We start from the raw sequence: 19,005 nt of genomic DNA on the forward strand, positions 1-19,005 counted from the left end.
CTGGAAGCCTGGCTCTGGCCTCCCACTCAATTCCCCTCCCACCCAGAAGTCATATACCACTGCCTGGTTGTCCTCTCCTGCATGGGGCGGCAGAAACTTGGAGTTATTTAAATATCTCAAGACAAACTTGTTTTTCAAAATCTGAATCATCACACAATCACCTCAGTTCTCCTCTGTGGTTTACTTGTCTGGATAGAGCAGAGTCTTCTAGACTTCAGTGGAAAGTCATAAAAATGCTCTAAAGATATTAATGAATGAGTCCCAGTGGCTACCGTCTCCTTTGAATATGTCTTAGACTAGCAATCTCCCTGGGAAGGAAATGAGAAGATCTAAGGTGTAGATGAAATTTGGTTTTGTCCTAGCTTTGTGACCTTGAGCAAGTCATTCTCCTTGCATGGAATTTGCAGAAGCTCCCTTCCCGTAGAGTTGTTTTGTAAATCCAAATGGAGAACAGAGATGGAACTTCTTGCATGGTCTCCAGTAAAATCTTTCCAAGGTCACACAGCTAGCAGATGGGAAAGTTGGGACTTGAACCCAGAGCCCTTACTCATCCCCACTAGAGGTGTCTCAGGGCATCCGCAGCTATCTGTGGCCCAGCATGGAAGTCCGGGGAAGGCAGGAAAGATGAGAAAGCCTTCCAGGAAGACAAGGACCCTGCAGCCCAGTTCAGGCAGAAGTAACACCTGGGAGAGCAAAAGTTTGGAGAGTGCAATAGATTCAGGAACCCCCAGGCAGCGGTGAAGGGGTGCAAGGATTTTGGAGCTTACTGGGGTGGTTGGTCTTATCTTGTAGGCAACAGGAAACCACGTGATGGCTTTAAGCAGGACAGATTCTCAGAATAAAGATAACACATGGCTGGTCCAGTTTTACAGCAGTAAGCTGGAGAGGCCATGGAAGGGTGTTGCCTGTTGCTTGGCTACAGGGGTGAGGAGAATGAATTGACATAAATAGATTCACTTTGGTATCCTCAGAGCCTGGCACAGTGCCTGGTATATAGAAGGCACTAAATAATGTAAACATGAATAAATGAATCTGAAGACCAGTGAGTGGATAAAAGAGTAAGCACGGGAATGAATAACTCAAACAATAAACAAAACAATAGGAATGAGTGAATTGAACGAAGAGTCCACAGCATGCTTTGGAAGCAGTTTTAGCAACGAAATAATGGTCTTGTAACAACAAAAGCGCAGGCTTCTAGCTGTATTACCTAGAAATGCCCTGTTATTGGCACAACTCCCTCAAATTGAAGGCTTCTCCCCTTCAGTATCAAAACACCGGACAAAGACAAAGACTGATTACAGTGATCAAGTGAGAGGCTGTCCTTCTTGGCTCACACCTCTCACAGACAAGCCCACTGACAGCCGTAACATCAGGAAAGGGGGCAGAAATGGCACGTGTTGACCATCCTGTGGGGAACTCATTTTGGAGGTAGGTGACTCCATTGCCATTTTTCCATTCACACGGCCTCTCTAAATTACTACTCATTTCAGTATCATATAGACAAAGGAAGGAGTTATCCTTTATAGAGACTTACCAGTCGCTATGCTGTCTGCATTTCTAAGCAGGGGCAGTCTGAATGTCTAGCCAGGGAGAAACAGTTTTGCTTCTCAGGGCAGGATTCAGCCAGATGGTGCCACCTTGAACTCTGTGCACAGGGATGATACTGTAACAGACTGTGCGCCCAGCCCTAGCGGGAACCACAGCCCCTTCTTCCTCTCTTACACCATGCTGCCTTTTCCTCTCACCTTGTAGATTCGTGTACTTTAAATGTGGCTCCTGTACCAGTGGCATGAACTTTGTGTAGGAAATTGTCTTAATGCAACAGCTCAGGCCCTACTTGCTGAACCAGAACCTGCATTTTAGCAATAGCCACAAATGGCTCACATACACTTGAAAGCTACTGATCTTGGAGAAATTGTCTGTCACTGACCCACCTACCTCTCACCCAGGGATTCTAGTCCCAGTTCAGGTTTCAGAAAAGCCTCCAGAGGAATTTGGGAAAGAGTTCCAGGAGGTACAGAAGGGCACAGTTTGTTTTTTGTTTTTTGAATATCATCCTTCACCTTTGTACAATGTATGGTTTCCCCGTGAAATTCCCACCACCAGTTTCCCCAGCACCATCACCATAGTCCCTTGTGCTCTTCCCACCCCTGTCCTGGTCCTTCTCCCTCCTCCTCCTCTACAGAATGTCTCTGATCTATAGTTGCCTGATGATTTTAATAATTTACTTTATTATAGTTATCCCCCCCCCCAATCCCTTATTTGGTTCCTCTATATTCCTCCTCTAAGTGAGATCATTTGATGTTTTTGAATATCAATTTTTGAAGGGCACAGATTTTGTCTCCCAGCAGTGATCACCTCAGGGGAAGTATCCACTTAAGATCAAAACTGATAGCACTCCGGCACTGGCTCTGTCAAGTCAACTCTCCTCTCTGAGCCTTAGTTACCCCATCTGTAAAATAGGAACAGTAATATTACTTCCCTGTCACATGGGTTTCAGGAAGAAGAACAGAGGTGAGATATTTGCAAGTTCTCCATGAAACACCGAATCAGGCCGAGAGACCCATTTTCAGTGTGGATAATCAGTCAACCTGTCCTAATGTTTTAGATGCTGAATAAGGAAACACCACCTGAATGTCAGAGGTGGAAGACCTTGCCTTCCTGCAGATTAATCAGCAGAGGACCATCGTGCTAATTAGCCAGGATTCAGCCCTCTGAGGGCCTGGCCTGGCCACCCTGACCTGCCCTGAAACAGGATTTGTAATTTCATTCCTAGGCCTGTGTGTTTTTCTGCACAATTGGAGTTATTTTTCAAAGAGGAGTTCAGCCTGGGGAAAGAAGGGGTCAATGTTTCCAGAACTGCTGGGATCATGTAGTCACACACTGTGTGGGTGCGGGTGGCGGCCCATTTTGGAAGACCAGGCATACCGCTCGCTCGCAGTGAACAGGAGGTAACTTACTGGACTTGTATTTCCAGTGTTGGAAGGAAGGAGGCAGATTCTCTCCCAGGCACCAGAAATGTTAGCTCGCTCTTGCCTCTACTGGGAATGCTTTTCCCCATTCCTGCATGGCTGTCCCAAAGGACTCAGGGAAGTGTCATGTTCTCAGAGAATTAATCCTTCCCTGCTCCTGTCTTCAAGACCCCCGCCCCCCAACCATATTCTCTACACATGCTCTATTTTTTTTTGTCTTCATGGCATTTATTAATATCAGAAATAGTCTCGTTCATTATTTGTATATTATCTATGCCTCCCTTCCTATTTCCACTGCAAAATGTTTTCCTAAAATCTTCAGCCACTTGGGGTTGCATATTAAAAATTGATTACTGATTGCTGGACTTCTCTCATGATTCTGGGTGGGGCCAGCCATTTTTTTTTTTTAAGATTTATTTATTTGTGCATACAGAACTGGGGTACAGGCCAGAGGCTCAGGGGCGGCGAGAGGCTTCACCAGAGACAGAGTGGGGAGCAGAACAGGCAGATCAAGGAAGTACACTGCTGAGGGGAGCAGCGGGTGGGTCAGGAGAGGTCTGCACCGCGCCATGCGGTCACCTCCGGGGCAGGGGGGAAATCGAACTCATGTGGAAGTGGCTTTAGCTTCTCAGTGCTGTGCTTTAACCTGCTGCGCCACCAGGGAGGGCCAAGGGCAGCCATTTTTTAAATGAGCCCTCCAATGGTCCTGATTGTCATGACTATTTCTTTTTTTTTTTTCCACAATCTGACTAGCCTGATAAGTCAGATTTTTTTTTTATTTTTTAAATGTTATAATAATTTATTTTTACATATTTTTGTGCATTTTTCCATCTCAGTTGCAATCCTCTTGGGTTTCCCATCACTAAATCACCCATGTGCCATCACCATAGTCCAGTGCATTTCCCTCCCCCCACTGTTTTTGATCCCATTCCCCACTCCACCCCACAAAATGTCTCTGGTTTATAGGTGTTCATCATCATCATTATTTTCTCTCCTGTTCCATTATCATGAGTATTTCTTTTTTAAAAAGATTTTATTTATTTATTTTTGAATAGGAAAACAGGTATAGGCCAGAGGTGTGAAGGGTGAGAGGACTCACCAGAGAAAGAATGGCAAGCAGGCAGGTGGATTAATTGAAAGCCACTGCTGAGGGGAGCAATGGGTAAGACAGGAGAGGTCTGCTGTGCTACATGGGTCAACTCCTTGGCTGGGATCGAACTCACAGGTAGTAGGGTTGATAGTGCTGAGAGGGCCACTAGGGAAGCCCTGATCTTTATGAACATTATTCATGAAGGTACAGAGTGTACTCAAGAGGGCAGGACCACATCCATTCTGTTCTGTATCCCGTTTCTAGCTAAGACCAGACATACACGGCTCTCAATAATTCTGTGAATAAGCCAAACAAGTCCACACGCATCTTGGTGGTACCCATCCTTCTTTCTGCTTTGGTATTTCAGTATTTAGATGTAGCATTTGTTACCTAAGAGGAAATGGGTGCTGGGACAATTCCAAGGTGTTGTCAGGTATGAGCCCTGAACCCAGGAAATGAGATAGCCTAATGAGGGGAAACTGGGTACAGGTAGGAGGTTGCACTGAAAAACCAAAATGGAGAGAGATGGAAGCAAAGTGAGTCTTGGGGGTGGAGAGGATAGAGCTTTGCTTTCCAGATGGTTTACCTAGAGGAGCTGGAGATAACTTCAGAAGAGATGAGAATTTTTTCAAACAATACTTTTGTTTCATGAGTTCGTTTGTTGTGTTATATATATAACATAACATATATAGATATAGATACAGAGATGATTTTAAGGAAACTTAAAGCATATATAAGGGTGCAGCAAGTTTCCATCCCACCCACCCCCCACCTCCCAGCTCACTCCTTGGAGGAAGCCTCATCTGAGGCCTCAGCCTGCTTCCAGGCATGCTCTGTGCATATCTAAGCAGGTGACGGCATGATTTCGAGGGGGCTTAGGAGGCAGACACAGCAAGAGAAGGGAACAGCCTGAGCAAGGGCATGGGAGTTGGTAAACCCCTTTTCACGAAAGATAAGCAGGCCCTCCCAGGTGATGCGACAGGTTAAAATGCAGCACTACGAAGCTGGCTACAGCCGCTTCAGTGCGAGTTAGATCCCTGGCCAGGGAGGTGACCCACATAGCTCAGCAGACCGTTCCCGTCTCACCTGCTGTTCCCCTCAGCAGTGTACTTCATCAGTCTTCCTGTTCTGTTCCCCACTCTGTGTCTGGTGAATCCTCTCACCACCCCTGCACCTCTGGCCTGTACCCCAGTTCTGTATGGGTATAAATCTTTAAAATCTTAAAAAAAAAAAAAAAAGATAAGCAGCTCTTAAATGACTTTGCTTTGTAACTCAATTGTAACTCAAGGCCATGAACAAATGATTCCAGAAGGGTGAAGAGAGCTAGGTCAGATAAAATAGTGGGAAGACTCTATTGGCTGGTTAAGATTCTTGGAGCATAGGGGAGGGAAGGGAGGAGAGGGAGTGAAGTAGGTAAGGGTTTTCAAAACTAAATATTCAGAAGACAATCCTTTAAGAGCCTGAGATACAGGTCCTTATCACTGCTTCCCCCATTAACCTCAAGGACCTTGCTTTCCTCATCTGCAAAATGGGCATAAGAGTACTGTACCCATGGGCATTGTCAGAGGATTTAAAGAGCACAAATATGGCCCTCCCTGGTGGTGCAATGGCTTAGGACCAGCGCTACAAGCTAGCCGCAACCACTTTAGTGAGAGTTCGATCCCCAGCCTCACAGGTGATCCACATGGCACAGCAGACCTCTCCTTTCACATCTGCTGTCCTCCTCAGCAGTGCACTTTGTCAATCTGCTTATTCTGCTCCCCGCTCTGTCTCTGGTGAACCTTCTCACTGCCTCTGCACCTCTGGCCTATACCCCAGTTCTGTATACATAAATAAATACATCTTTAAAAAAAAAAAAAAGAGCACAAATATGAGGCAGAGGGCCTGGTATATAATAAGCACATAGTAGGTCTTTCTTTGTCTGATGTTTGCTCTCCCTTGTCCCACCTCCTAGGGTTAAGCCAGAGATGCCTTTGTTGAGGACTTAGTTGGTTCCCCCTGGGTATGTGCTAGTGACTGCATCATTTATTAATAATATCACACCTGGCAAGTTTCTGTGGGCTTGCTGGGTCTCACTTCCTGGGTACCACTTTGGTGGGGTGAGGCCAGCTGTGATGGCATCTGAGCCATGCCTGTGACCCTACTACACAGGCTGAGTGTCAGTTCCCTTCCTTCCTCACGTCACAGCCCAGGTATCACTGTAGAGGAGGATTGGGGCTGGAAACACCTACCTTGGCCAGAATTTTAAAAACAAAATTATTTGGATGTAAAAAATGTGGCTGTGTTTTCCTGGCTGGTTATAATATTTGATGCTCATCGAATATTCAACAACAACAACAACAAAAAAGGCTCTCACTCCATGTACTGTCAAAAATGTAATGTAATTATAGCGATGTTAAATATCCCCAGCTGTTCTGAGATATTTGAATCTTAAATCAAGCCTGCCAGTATACACCCTGGGGTTGCAGCTGGAAGCCCACACCCAGTGCCATACAAATGCAGACCTGCGGATATTCTGGCAAGAACTTTGGGCTAAGTCTCCAAGCCTGTTACTGAGATGTGGGTTTTATTCCCGACACTGGTTGATGAACCCCCACAACCCGAGCTGTTAGCAACATCGCCAGAGAGAGCCATGTTCCTCATCAGGACTGTGCAAACAGGCATGTCATCAGCATCTATCCAAATAGTCTCTCAAATCCATGTACAGGGAGCATAAAGAGATAGTGTAAAATAAATGGTAATAAAGTGAATAAACACGCGTCTCACTTCAGAGCCTTTGAGGTGCTTCTATAAATCAAATTCTTGCCATAATTTGCTCAGTGAGACTGTGCTGAGAAGCAGAATCCAACTTCATCTGCTTTCCTGAGCAGTAGGCTTAGATTTATGGATGTGAGTTCACAGTGGATGCCCGTGCCATTTCAAAGTGGGAAAATAATTTTCGTTGGGAGGGGTTCCAAGAGAAGATTAAACCCTTTACTTTCAGAGATCAGAGTATCAACAACTTTCAGATCAGATATGCCAATGGAATCAGAAGGGGATGACCAACATACATATTTTGGAAAAAGAGAAAGTTCAGAGAAAGAATGGATACTGCTGTGATATCAAAGCTTAAGCACAAATATCCCAAGTCTATTTCAAGCTTCCCAGTAACTTTCAACCTGACCTTGAGCAACTCAATTTCCCTTCTGATTTTGGGGGGGAAAATACACTAAATGGGGCCCTCCCTGGTGGCGCAGCAGGTTAAAGCTCAGCACTAAGAAGCTAAAGCCACTTCAGCATGAGTTCGATTGCTGCCCCGGAGGTGACCCACTTGGCGTGGCAGACCTCTCCTAACCCACCCGCTGCTCCCCTCAGCAGTGTACTTCATCTCTCTGCCTGTTCTGCTCCCATTCTGTCTCTGGTGAATCCTCTCACTGCCCATGCACCTCTGGCTTGTACCCCAGTTCTGTATGCCTAAATAAGTCTTTAAAAACAAACACTAAGTGACTCCCACCTACCCAGAGAGATGTGACTTGAAAATTACATGAGGGTTCTTGGCTAGAACTATCTAGAGAGCCAGCCTGCACACACTGTTCTCCAGGGTCAAGGAGTCTTTCTTGGGAAGAATGAGAGGTGTCACCTGTTAATAACAATGAAGAGGGTGACTGTGAGTACTCAGCTCACTGTTACTTAGCATGTACATACTCATCTGCACCTTTACATTTCAGAGAGGACGGACACTTTCTCAATTTTTTTCCACCAGGAATAGATTGCCACTTCATGGGGCAGCAGCATGGGAGCGGTGCGGGACGGAGAAAAGACAACTCTAAGTTTATGTAGAGCAAAAGTGAGAGAGCGAGAGTGAGAGCAAGAAAGAGAGAGAGAGAGAGAGAGAGAGAGAGAGACGGAGAGGGGCTCACATCTCAGTGCCTATTTCAAGGCCAGTCTCCCTTCTATTGGGGATCAGGATTAGGGGATGTGGACTGGTGATACATAATAGTGTGTATGTGGTGGGGATGTGATTGAGGATGCATAATTGTCTGGCACAAGCTAAGGGGGAAGGAAGAAGGGGTATTGCCTGGGGTGGGGGGGGGGCTTCTGTGTTGTTAGACCACAGTGACAGAGTGTTAAGTGTGTCAAGGTGGCCTAGCTCATTATGCTAACTTGGCCAAAATGTCTACCTACTATTTTCAGCAGATACTTTTTTTCCAGTATGTGCTCATACCAAGACTCTGGTCCTGATGAGACCCTCAAGCCACCCCCTACCTGACTACATTTTTGCTTGACCAGCAAGAACTCTGGATGGCAAGACAAAACCTGAGTACTAAGAGGGCTTATTCATAGCTTATTCTCAACAAATAAATTGTGACTGAATTACTATCTTACCTTTAAATTTCACATCAACCCTGCAAAGAAGGTATGATTTCTGTTTTTGTAAATAAGGAACCAGAGCCACAACAAAGCAAGTCCCCAACAGCCACTCATTTAATAGCTGTAGAGCTGGATTTGAACTTGACTCCTGAAGCCACCTGCTTCTTCCTCCATCAATCATCCTCTTTATAAGCTTCTGGGGTTCAAACCCCCATCTTGTGAGAATGCAAGCATGGATGATTCACTCACATTAACTGTGTTTCAACTAGTTGTGAAATTGTTTCTTGGTTTTTGGTCTGACCCTGAATTTTGGTCCAATTCTTCCCAACTTAATTGACTATGTGAATTCAGTTGTGCAGTAGAATGTGTCCTGTCCAACAAAGGAGACTTGTATTGGTTTTCTATAGCTATTATAACATTATAACAAATTGCCATGAACTTAGTAGCTTCAAACAACATACATTCACATAATTCTGAAGGTCTGGCTAAAATCAAGGTGTTGTCATGACTATTCTTTCTGGAGGGAAGAATCTGTTTCCTTGTCTTGAATTGTGGTTCCATCCTCTAGCTTCGAAGATATCAACAAAGTATCTTCAAATCTGTGTCTCTGACCTCTGTTTCTATGGTTTAATTTTCTCTGATTCTGACCCTCCTGCTTCTCTTTTATAAGGACCCCTGGGATGACACTAGATATTCCAGAAAGATCTTATCCCCAGTTGCTTTGCTTAATCACATCTCCACCGTTCTTTTTGCCATGCCACAGGTTCTGGGGATGAGAACAGGAACACCCTTGAAGGACCAATATTCAGCCTACCACATGGTCTTTGCATTTGGTTTGACTGGCACTGTACTTGGGTCCACATGTTACAGGGCAACCCAATATGAACTAGATTGCCTGTCTGTGGGTCCTCACCTGCACGCTTAAGATTCAACTGTACTGCAGACATGCACAGAAAGGGTCAATAATGGGTTTATTCACAAAGGGAAAGGAAAAGGAACAACCCAGGGAAAGAGAGAGAGACAGAGAGAGATACAAGTTAGCTAGAGCATCCTACCAGTTCCGCTGACTTGGAACCCCAACAGCACACTGAAAGCTCATCAAGAGCCAAGCCACCAGCCACCAGCCACGAGGCCGTCAGAGAGAGAGCTTCCGCTCAACATGTCTCCTTTATATATCCCAAAAGTCTCAAAATGGCTGCTTAGCTCTGCCCTTGAGTCCTCACAGTCCTCCCTTTGGTGTTTCTGGGCCTTGAAGCTTCAGTGACTGGAGTAGGGGGTGGAGTTGTAGTTTCAGTGACTGGAGTAGGGTTGGAGTCCACAAAACCTGTATCTGCAGAGTTTGCTCAGGACACACAGTCCATCTGTGGATCCTGTGCTGCTGTGGCAAGAAGGATCCACCCAGGACAATGATGCCTCCACTGCACACACCTCTGGGTTTACCTGGGAAGTCTAGCACTCCTCTGCCAGGCACACTTCCTTGCTCCACCCAAGAGGCCTGTTCCTAGTACACTTTTACAGCACAGCAAGTGAGACATGACTGAGAGTCCACTGGTTCTTTCTCCTCAGTGTTCACAGGAGTTTTTAAAAAGATTTATTTATTTATACATACAGAACTGGGGTATAGATGAGAGGTATGGGGGGGAGGTGAGAGGATTCACCAGAGACAGAGTGGGGAGCAGAACAGGCAGATCAACTGAAGAACACTGCTGAAGGGAAGAGCAGCTGGGTCAGAAGAGGTCTGCCATGCTATGTGGGCCATCCCTCTGGCCAGGGATGGAACTCGTGCTGCAGTGGCTGCAATAGCTTCATAATGCTGTGCTTTAACCCGCTGCACCACCAGGGAGGGCCCAAGTGTTCACAGGATTTTAAAACACCCACAGCCTTGTCCCCCCAAGTGTGGTCCATGAACCAGCAGCATCCATGTCATCTGGAAGTTTGTTCGAAATGTCCCACTCTAGACCTACCAACTCAGGATCTATGGGCATACTCCAGTTTGGAAGGCACTGCCCTAGAGGTTTCTCCATTCATCCTTGGTCAAGTGTAGTGTGCAGAAACTGACCTTGTTACAGGGCAGCCCAGAGTGGACTGGGCCGCATATCTGTGGAGCCTCACCCACGCGCTCACAATTCAGTTATACTGCAGGCACACACAAAAGGGTCAATAATGGGTTTATTTACAAAAGGGGAAAGGAATAGGAAACACAAAAGGGTCAATAATGGGTTTATTTACAAAAGGGGAAAGGAATAGGAAACAACCCAGGGAAAGAGAGCGGGATACAAAGTAACTGCAATACCTTACCGCTAGGCTGACTGAACACACCGGGTCATGCGGTCAGGAGAGCTGCTTCCCAAGCGAGAGAGCAAGAGATGCAATCGCGCCCTATTTATCCCCCAAATGTCCCAGAATTCCTGCTAGCTCCGCCCTTGGGTCCTCGCAGTTCTCTCCCTGGTATTGCTGGGAGTTGTAGTTTCCAATCACTGGAGTAGGGGGTAGAGTCCACAAGACTCTGCAGAGTTCCTTTAGGACATCCTTTCCCTTAACAACCCATCTGGGAAGAAGGGCAGTTCTCTGGGCAAAGATAAAGAATGAACTCAGTGCCTTATAGCAATCAGTTTAGGCACTGATTCTTTGCTGCAAGGCATTCATAAGACTGATTTTTCCTAATGAAAATCTACCAGGGCAGATGGAATCCCTCCAAGCCCACCAGATGAGTTGAGGGAAGGCGAGAGGTAGAGAGTAGCCTTAGAGACCTGGATTCAAATTCCCTCTGTTTTCTGTTCCCACACCTGTACCTCTGGGCACACCACTCCCCATCCTGAAGCTAGGCAGGCAACAGCGTACAAGAGCTGCCGACCATGGTTATAGGGATAAAATGAGGTAGTTAGGCACATTATGCTGCCTTTTCCAGTGAAACTTTATTGGTTAGAAATGCATGGTTGTCTGGCAAAGAAGCACTGGGATTTCTCGGTGGGGACAACTGTGAGGCAGTGCAAAGACCACTGACCTGGGAACTCTAAGATCAGGGTTTCTGTCTGCCACTTTGGTTAGTTGCTGGACCACTGGGCCCCTCCGTTTCCATATCTGTACCAGAGAGACAAAAAGTTACTTTCCTCTCTGATCCATTGTGAGAATGTAATAAAATAATGAAGGTAAAAGTGCCTGGCAGAGAGTAGGAGCTCCGGAATCAGAGGAAACAATTTACTAAGTAAATTAATAGTATAAACAGTGGTGTCAGGGGAGATATTTGACATCCTCAGGCGAACAAACTTCCCCAGTGCATTAGCAGCCTGTTTGTTTTACCAACAATTCATGTTCCAATTACGTGTGAGTCATCTATTTGTTATCATAGGCTTGAGCCAGGCTTGCAAGTTACTGATGTCCTTGGAAGAATGAAAATGATAACTGAGCTGAGAAAACTTTTTCACAACTCCAGAGTAGATGCCCCTTCTCAGGTCTGCCTGCATCTGGGTGTTTGGTGGAGGGCAACTGAGGACAGGGTGGCAGGCCAGGGAACCCAGGATGCATTCCAGCGCCTACGTCACCCTGCACTGAAAGAGACTTGAAAGATGGAGAGGGATGCCCTCTGCGGAAGGGTTTGTGCTTATCAGCTTCTCTGAGGGATGCAGAAAAGAACACGGGCTTTGGAACTAGACCGCCCTTTGGCTGAATCTTGATTCTGCTGCCCCTTGCTGTCTTTGTACTATCCTGAGCCTCAGTTTCCATAATGCCCACTGGGTTCTGGCAAAGTTGATGTGACTGTCAAGATAACAGAGGTCCACTACACCTTCTGGGCCATGGCATGCGCAATCCCTCTCTCCATACAAAGCCCCATCTCCCTGGTGAAACTGAGGCCGGTTCCCTTACCACAAAGTGCCACAAGGGCTGAATTTGTGGCAAAGGGCCTGGCATGTGGTAGGGGCTCCTTGTGCGTTTGGTGATTGAATTCTGAGTCACTGATTGAAACTGATCAGTCAGGACAATCAAAGCCATGGATGCACACACAGAATGGCCTGGTTACTCCTCCAGCCCTTCTCAGCTGAGCAGACACCTGAATGATGCCTTCAAGACTGGCCCCCACGGCCCCCAAACAGCCACTCTCAGAATCGGCTTGATGTGGGTCAATTTGGATATCTGCAGACCTGAGCAGAGTTTACATTTGATTCCCTAAACTAATTTCCCAGAAGTCAAATAACTAGTGGAGATCTTTTCATGTTCTTTGTATAAATGTCTACTTAATCACCATCCTGTCTCTAACACTTCAATAACTTGTACATTTCCCCCTTAATCACGGTTGCAGCCCTGCAAAGACATGCTTGGCTGAAGAGCTCAGGCCAGCTGCAGCAGTTAAGCCCTAGTTTCCCTTGACTGCTCACTTGGATGGACAACTTTTCAGCTAAGTTCACTAGCTGGTCATTTGGTCATGCCTTCATCTCACAGCGGAAGGCCCTGAGATCAAAGTCACATAGCTGGTCAGGGCAGAACTGAGACCAGTGTGGCCTTCCCAGGTCACCCCGCTCCTGCCACCAGGTCTGCTCCTCCCCAGCCATCTATGCATTCAGTTGCACTCGCCTTCGTGGTCACGAGATCTTGGCTTGGACCCCCAGATCTGTTACCTGCTGGTCTGTGACTTTATGGACTACAGACCCTCCCTGAGTTCTCCATCTGTAAAATGCAGGTAGTCACTAAGTCTCTCAGGGGCACCATGAATACAGGGAGCAGGGACACTCCCAGCCTGGCTTGATACATCGCAGCTGCTCAGGGCGATTTGCTGTGGTCCTTTGCTAGAAATGTTTACTGCAAGTAATAATAATGGAAATAGCTCATATTTATTGAGTGTTCCTAGGTGCCAGAAATTGTTCTAAGCTCTTTACATGTAATACTCGATTACTCCTCTTTCTCTTAAGGCAAAAGTATTTTTCTTGCCTCCCTAAAGCCATCCATCCTGACAAATACTGGACTGCCCTGGCCTAGCACCGTTTCAGCAGAATTTGCTGATTTTAAACAATATGTCGCTGAAATCATTTCTTGTTTTCTGTCACTGACTCCTAGCAGCCAGCCTGCTTGCTGTGACAAAGTGTGATGAAACCAAACGCTGTTTCTTTGGCTTTTAGTACATATGGCTAGAACAAAATCTGAACTCAAGGTTGATCCCTGCAAAGGAGGGGAGGAGCTGGGAAAGGGTGCAGGGAGAACTGACCTCTGATGCAGCAGAAGTGGGGGTGACAGCTGGGGAGGGGGGCGCACCGATGAAGTCCCCTCCAGAGACTGACAGTCAATAGTGAAAGGAGAGAGAGCTTTGTTACAAGGTTCACAAACTTGGCTTGAACTTAGGGGTCCATCACACATGTATCTACTCCCCTACTCCAAGCCCACACCCAGCACATCCCGTCCCTCCTTCCAACTACCTCAAACTACTTTCAGGGTCTAGAGAGCATGTTGTGATTGCACACTCTGAGTTCTCATTTGCACAGCCTGTCTGTCCCGTCCAATCTCCACCCATCCTCACCCCCCACCCCCGCCCATGTTGACCTAGGCACTCCCACTTACTATTCAAGACTCACTTCTGATGGGGCCTCTTCCAGGAAGCTATGAGACATCTCAGTCAGATCTGGGTATTCCTCTGGGCCCAAACAGCACCTCTGTATACCCCTGGCATCTGTTCATACATGTCTTTCCCCAACAACACCTCAAGTTCATAAAGGACACACAGCACACCTTATTTAATTTTATATTCCCTGTAGCTAGTGTAGGGATTGACATGGAGACACTCAGTAGAACAGTGGTTGATTTAATCAGTGAACCAAGACCCACTCAGATAAGTGGTCATGCTGAGGTATGATCACTATATCCGTAATAATTAATAAGTGCTACCACTAGGTACAAAGACTGCTGATCTCTTTATCCACAGAATGACAATAGCTCCTGAATATTGATCATCATCTACTGTTCTTGCACAAGGTAGTCACTGCAGACCTGTTATCTTTAACCCAGTTTACTCAGGCTCAGCGTATGCACACAGCCAAAGCCCAGCCCCCACTGACACTTCCCCCTGAACCATGCCTCCTCCCAGAGGGGGCCACTTCTCCTGACTAGTCTCTCTTGGCACCACTTCCCACCCTCTCAGTCCCCGTTTTGAGTCCCCAGTGCCTGAACAGACCAGCTTCACAGTTCTGCATCCTGCCCAATTACTGGCCTCCGTGGTGGTAGTGCTGATATGTCACCCTTAGATCACCAGGGCATCCCCACTCTCCAATTATTGGGAAGGATGTTTTCTTATACCCCAGGAAAATTCAGAAGGACCGGACGTGCCATCCGTGGTCCCTGCTGGTGCTAGGAAACGCCACTGGGCATTCAGAAGCCAGAGTGGCCTTGTCTGACAGTTGAGTGGTTAACCCTTACAGAGGTGCATCCTGAACGTGCCTGGAGAACTGAGCCCGAGACACCCATCAACAATAATCTCCTCTACTGAGTTTATTTCCAGACTATGAGACTAAAGGATGGAAGGAGACTTTGGGGACAGCTGCCACATCCCCCAAAAGTCTCCCCTTGGAGCTCTCTCACTCACCTGTTGCACTTGTCCCTCCAGGTCTTGGAAGCACAGATATCTGGGGAGAGCTTGACATCTTGCTCCCTGCTGTCCTCCAAAAGAATAAATGCCAGAAACTGCCTGGGCCTTTCCTCATCGGAAATATATTGCACTACATCCCCGGGGAAATTAAGTCAGGAGTCTTGAAGTGGGTAACCCTGGATGGCAAGAAATCTTGGGGGTATCTGGTGAAGGTATTCATTCCCCAGAACTTTTCCACACACTTCCTATACTTCAGGCTCTGGGTTAGATGCTGGGGACAGGAAGAAATCAGACAGGACTGCAGCCCAGATCCAAGAGGGAGATAGACAGATTGGCAGGTATGATAGCATACACCTATGTGAGGAGTGGCATCTGAGCAGAGTGAGAGAGGGGCAAAATGGAGCAAAGTATCAGCAGCCTGCTGAAGGGGTGCAGGGTGGAGGGGCAGGAACAATCCAAAGCAGAAGAAGCCATAGAGCTGGCTACACAGGGATGAGTAGAGTGTCCCTGGACAAAACCAGCAGAAATGGAGGCATTTACAGTAGCAGAGGATGGCAGCAGACCAGAGGCTTGAGTGGGGATTCAGCCAGTGTGAGCTGTGCTGTAGAGCTTGAGTTCAGGGTACAGGAGAGATAAGGACTTGGGGCAGGGCCTGATCCTAAAGACACAACTTCATCCTAAGGAGAGGTGAACCGCTTAGAAACAGGATGATATACACTGAGTAGAACTTTAGAAAAACCACTCTGTCTATAGTGTGGAGGTTGGGATGCAGAGGGGAGGCACCCACCAGCTGGAGGACAAAACACCATTTAGGAGGGTGATGCCATTTGAGGCAAACATTTTTATGGGGACCCTAGATAGTTTTAAGAGCTTCACCCTCTTTATATATATATTTATACATACACATACACACACACACACACACACAATAGGGTATATACACAATTGTGATCTCCACTAGGTGGAGTAGGAAACTAAAGAACAGAGAAGTTAAGTCACTTGTCCAAGGGCAAACAGTAAGTGGTGGACTCAGGATTTGAACCACTGGTACAGCTTGAGCATTCGTGTTCTTAACCATGACATTATGGCACCACTCTGTCAATGACAAAGACTTGAGACAAGACCGTGACGTTACAGGAAAGTATCCCTGATGGGCCTGCCTCTGTATTTGGAGCTCTCCTGAAGTAGCTTCTGGCTTCCACAGACAGAGGGGTGCACTGTAATTCTGAGGCCCTTGCAAAAAACCTACAACATGATATGTTAAGGGTCTGGAAACTCCCAGGACAAGGCCATGATGGGTAGCCACTAGGGGTCACTTGCGTCCCCAGGAACACTTTTACCTTTGGAAAGTGGGGGTAATAATACTCTTGCTTGGGTATGTGCTTGCACATTCTTCAGAGGCAGGAAACAGCTTATAGGGAGGTTAAAGACCCTCCTTTCCTCAACTCCCAGCACTGACATAAACCATACCTGCTGGGGAGGGTGAGGTCAGGTGGACCCCAAAGGTGCTGAGTTCTTACAGAAAGAGGTAGGTTAGGCCTAACAATGAGTGGCCAAGGCCCTGGACCCCCTGGAGTAGCTCCACTTTCCCCTCTTCCAACCACGTTCTTTGGAGGGACAGGACTTGTTGGCGGCTGGACAGAGAGGCAAAAATCCTACCCCGAGGACCCTCTGGGAGAAGAAAGGCCAGGGATCAGTGAAGAAGGCTCCGTGTGTTTTCTGTGTAATGGCGTTTGGTATTACACAGAGGTATACAAAGTGGGACTTGGAATATGTTATCATTGCATGATGTTTTAGAGCCATACTTTCTCATCTTTCAAATGGGAATAAAATTCATTGCGAATGTAGGATTGTGGGGAAAGCCAAAAGTGAATCTTGGCGGCTGGAACGTGCAGGATGATATCTGGTAGAACATGTAGTATGACATGGAGCTGGAGTCAGTTGCCGCGGGTACTTGAAGGTGACACTGAACTTCAGTCTTACTCTAGAGACTGCTAATTTGTGGTCAGGGGAAAAAAATAAACAATAAGGGATCACTACGCACATTCTTTCACCTTTGTGGAACTCAAAATTGTGTTTGAAGATTGGAAAAAATCCCTCAGCTGCATATATTAATAATACCTGCTAGTAAGGCAGGGAAGCTGCCGGCTAGGTATTCTCCAAAGACAAACTGAAAAGCCCAGAAAACAAGGCATGCTTTGGGAGCAGACAATTCAGAGTTATCATACATACAAGTTTAAAACAAAGCAAGATGGCCAAGACTGAAGCCAGGGTCATCAACTACTCCAGTCAGCCAATCAGAGGTCTGGCCTGGCAGGCTTCGGGACCCACACCTGTTGGAACCATGGCATCCTTCACTATCCCAGAAGCTTTGTCAGAATGAAGCATAAGGGCTGGTAAAATCACCACCAGAGCATTGCAAATAAAGGCATGCGACAACCTTCCCCTGTACCAGTGGGGATGCCCGAAATCACCTAAGGGGGATTTGCACACAAATGGCTGGACAGGCTCGCAACGTGCTGGGCTTGGCACCAGAACTTCTCCCAGGCAGACCGCGCGAGGCAGATACCTTCTGTCCAACAGCTGCGTTCTCCGGACCCACAGCGTGGGGGAACCAGCAAGCAAATGGTTTACAAGCCCAAAGCACTGCTTCTTCTTCTTCTGGCCGGGCTGCTCACATCTCTATCTCTGCCAGCTGCTTTCCCCACTGCAGGAGCTGGTCCTTTTACACTGGGAGACCCAGACTCACACTGTGACCCCTGTGGGTTCGAGAGCCCCACCAGGGCCAACCATCAGTTCCCCTGAGGCACAGCAGGCACTCTTAAAAAGTAGCACAAGAGGTTGCTACCTTACCCACCAAACTGCAGCTTCCGTATTGGTTCACAGCTGGGGAATTTCCTCCAACAACTGACTCTCCCCTCTCCTCCCCCCGAGGCCCCCCCCCCCACCAAGTGGAAGTGTTTTGGAACTCGGAAGCCTTCAGCAGCTGAGGGCCTCTGCATGGTTCTCCTGGTGGCCCATATTTTAAGAGCTTCCTATTGGTTTTCCAAGACAACAAGCTCAGCTTAAGACCAGCTTTCCTCTCTTCCCCTCCCTTCCCCTCAGCCTCAGGGCAGTTGCCCCGGAGTCCTGTGGACGCAAGCTCAGGAGGAGGGGGGTTACCTAGTACTCACAGAGGGCACCCTAATGGGCAGAGGGGAGGGGCCTGCGGGCTGACACTGGAAGGCGGAAAGCCAGCCTGGAAACGGGAGGAGGCGGTTCCTCCTCCAATTTTGTTCAACTTCCCACAGCCTGGAGAAGACGCTGGGGACCCACAAGCCGGCGGGGCCTTGACACCATGGAGCGATATCACGAGAAGGGGCCTGGTGGCTGGGAGGGGAGGCGCAGGGGCCCGTCAGCCCTGGGGCTCTGGAGAGGGGGAGAGAGGGGGCAGGTTCGCGCGGAGGGCAACTCACAGAGGAGAAGTTGTGCGGGCCGCAGAGCTCGCCGCGGTACTTGCAGGACAGCAGCATGTCCTCTAGCTGGTGGCCCAGGCGGTCCATGAAGGCGGCGCTGATACCCTCGAAGTGGCGCGGTGGCAGGAAGAGGCGGAAGTCCGCCAGCTTGCGGAACCACTGGCGGCGCGGCTCGTCGCCTCGCAGCAGCTCGCTGACCAGAGGGCGCGCGGTGCGGTTGGGCAGCAGCAGCCCGAGCCAGTGGCCGGCATAGTAGAGGTCCCCCTTGGAGAGGCGCGGGAAGCGCAGCGGGTTGTTGTTGCACACTGTGACGGCCGGGAAGGGCAGCTGGCGGCTCCACTCGCGGTGCACCCGCGTGTGCGAAGGGAAGCTGAGCCAGTAGAGCAGGCGGTTCGAGGACCAGGACAGCAGCAAGCCCAGGGACGTACAAAAGGCCAGCACCCACAGCGCCCGCCGCTGGAAGGAGCCCCCAGCCGCCGTGCGCCCGGCGCACATGTGCCGCAGCCCGTGCAGTTTAGCGCGGCTCAGCGATGGCCGCCCCCTGCGGGCGACCCCTGGCCCCTGCAGCGT

At 48.1% G+C, this 19,005-nt stretch overlaps 1 protein-coding gene across 3 annotated transcripts in view; it reads right to left on the bottom strand.

Moving 5' to 3' along the window:
* The window catches only part of ASIC2 (acid sensing (proton gated) ion channel 2), a 1,021,853-nt gene that overhangs the window by 240,103 nt on the left and 762,745 nt on the right, over nt 1–19,005 (bottom strand). Inside the window, exon 1 of one of the 3 annotated variants that reach the window (XM_004684897.2) lies at nt 18,436–18,945. The exons of the other annotated variants lie outside the window; for them this stretch is intronic. Within the exon in view, the coding sequence (XP_004684954.1) occupies nt 18,436–18,930 (495 nt within the window). The 5' untranslated portion in view covers nt 18,931–18,945. Of the gene's footprint in view, nt 1–18,435; nt 18,946–19,005 lie in introns of those variants that run through there. 3 annotated transcript variants of the gene reach the window in all.

The sequence above is a fragment of the Condylura cristata genome, unplaced genomic scaffold, assembly GCF_000260355.1.
Source record: "Condylura cristata isolate star-nosed mole 26May11 unplaced genomic scaffold, ConCri1.0 scaffold00017, whole genome shotgun sequence".
Lineage (NCBI taxonomy): Eukaryota > Metazoa > Chordata > Mammalia > Eulipotyphla > Talpidae > Condylura > Condylura cristata.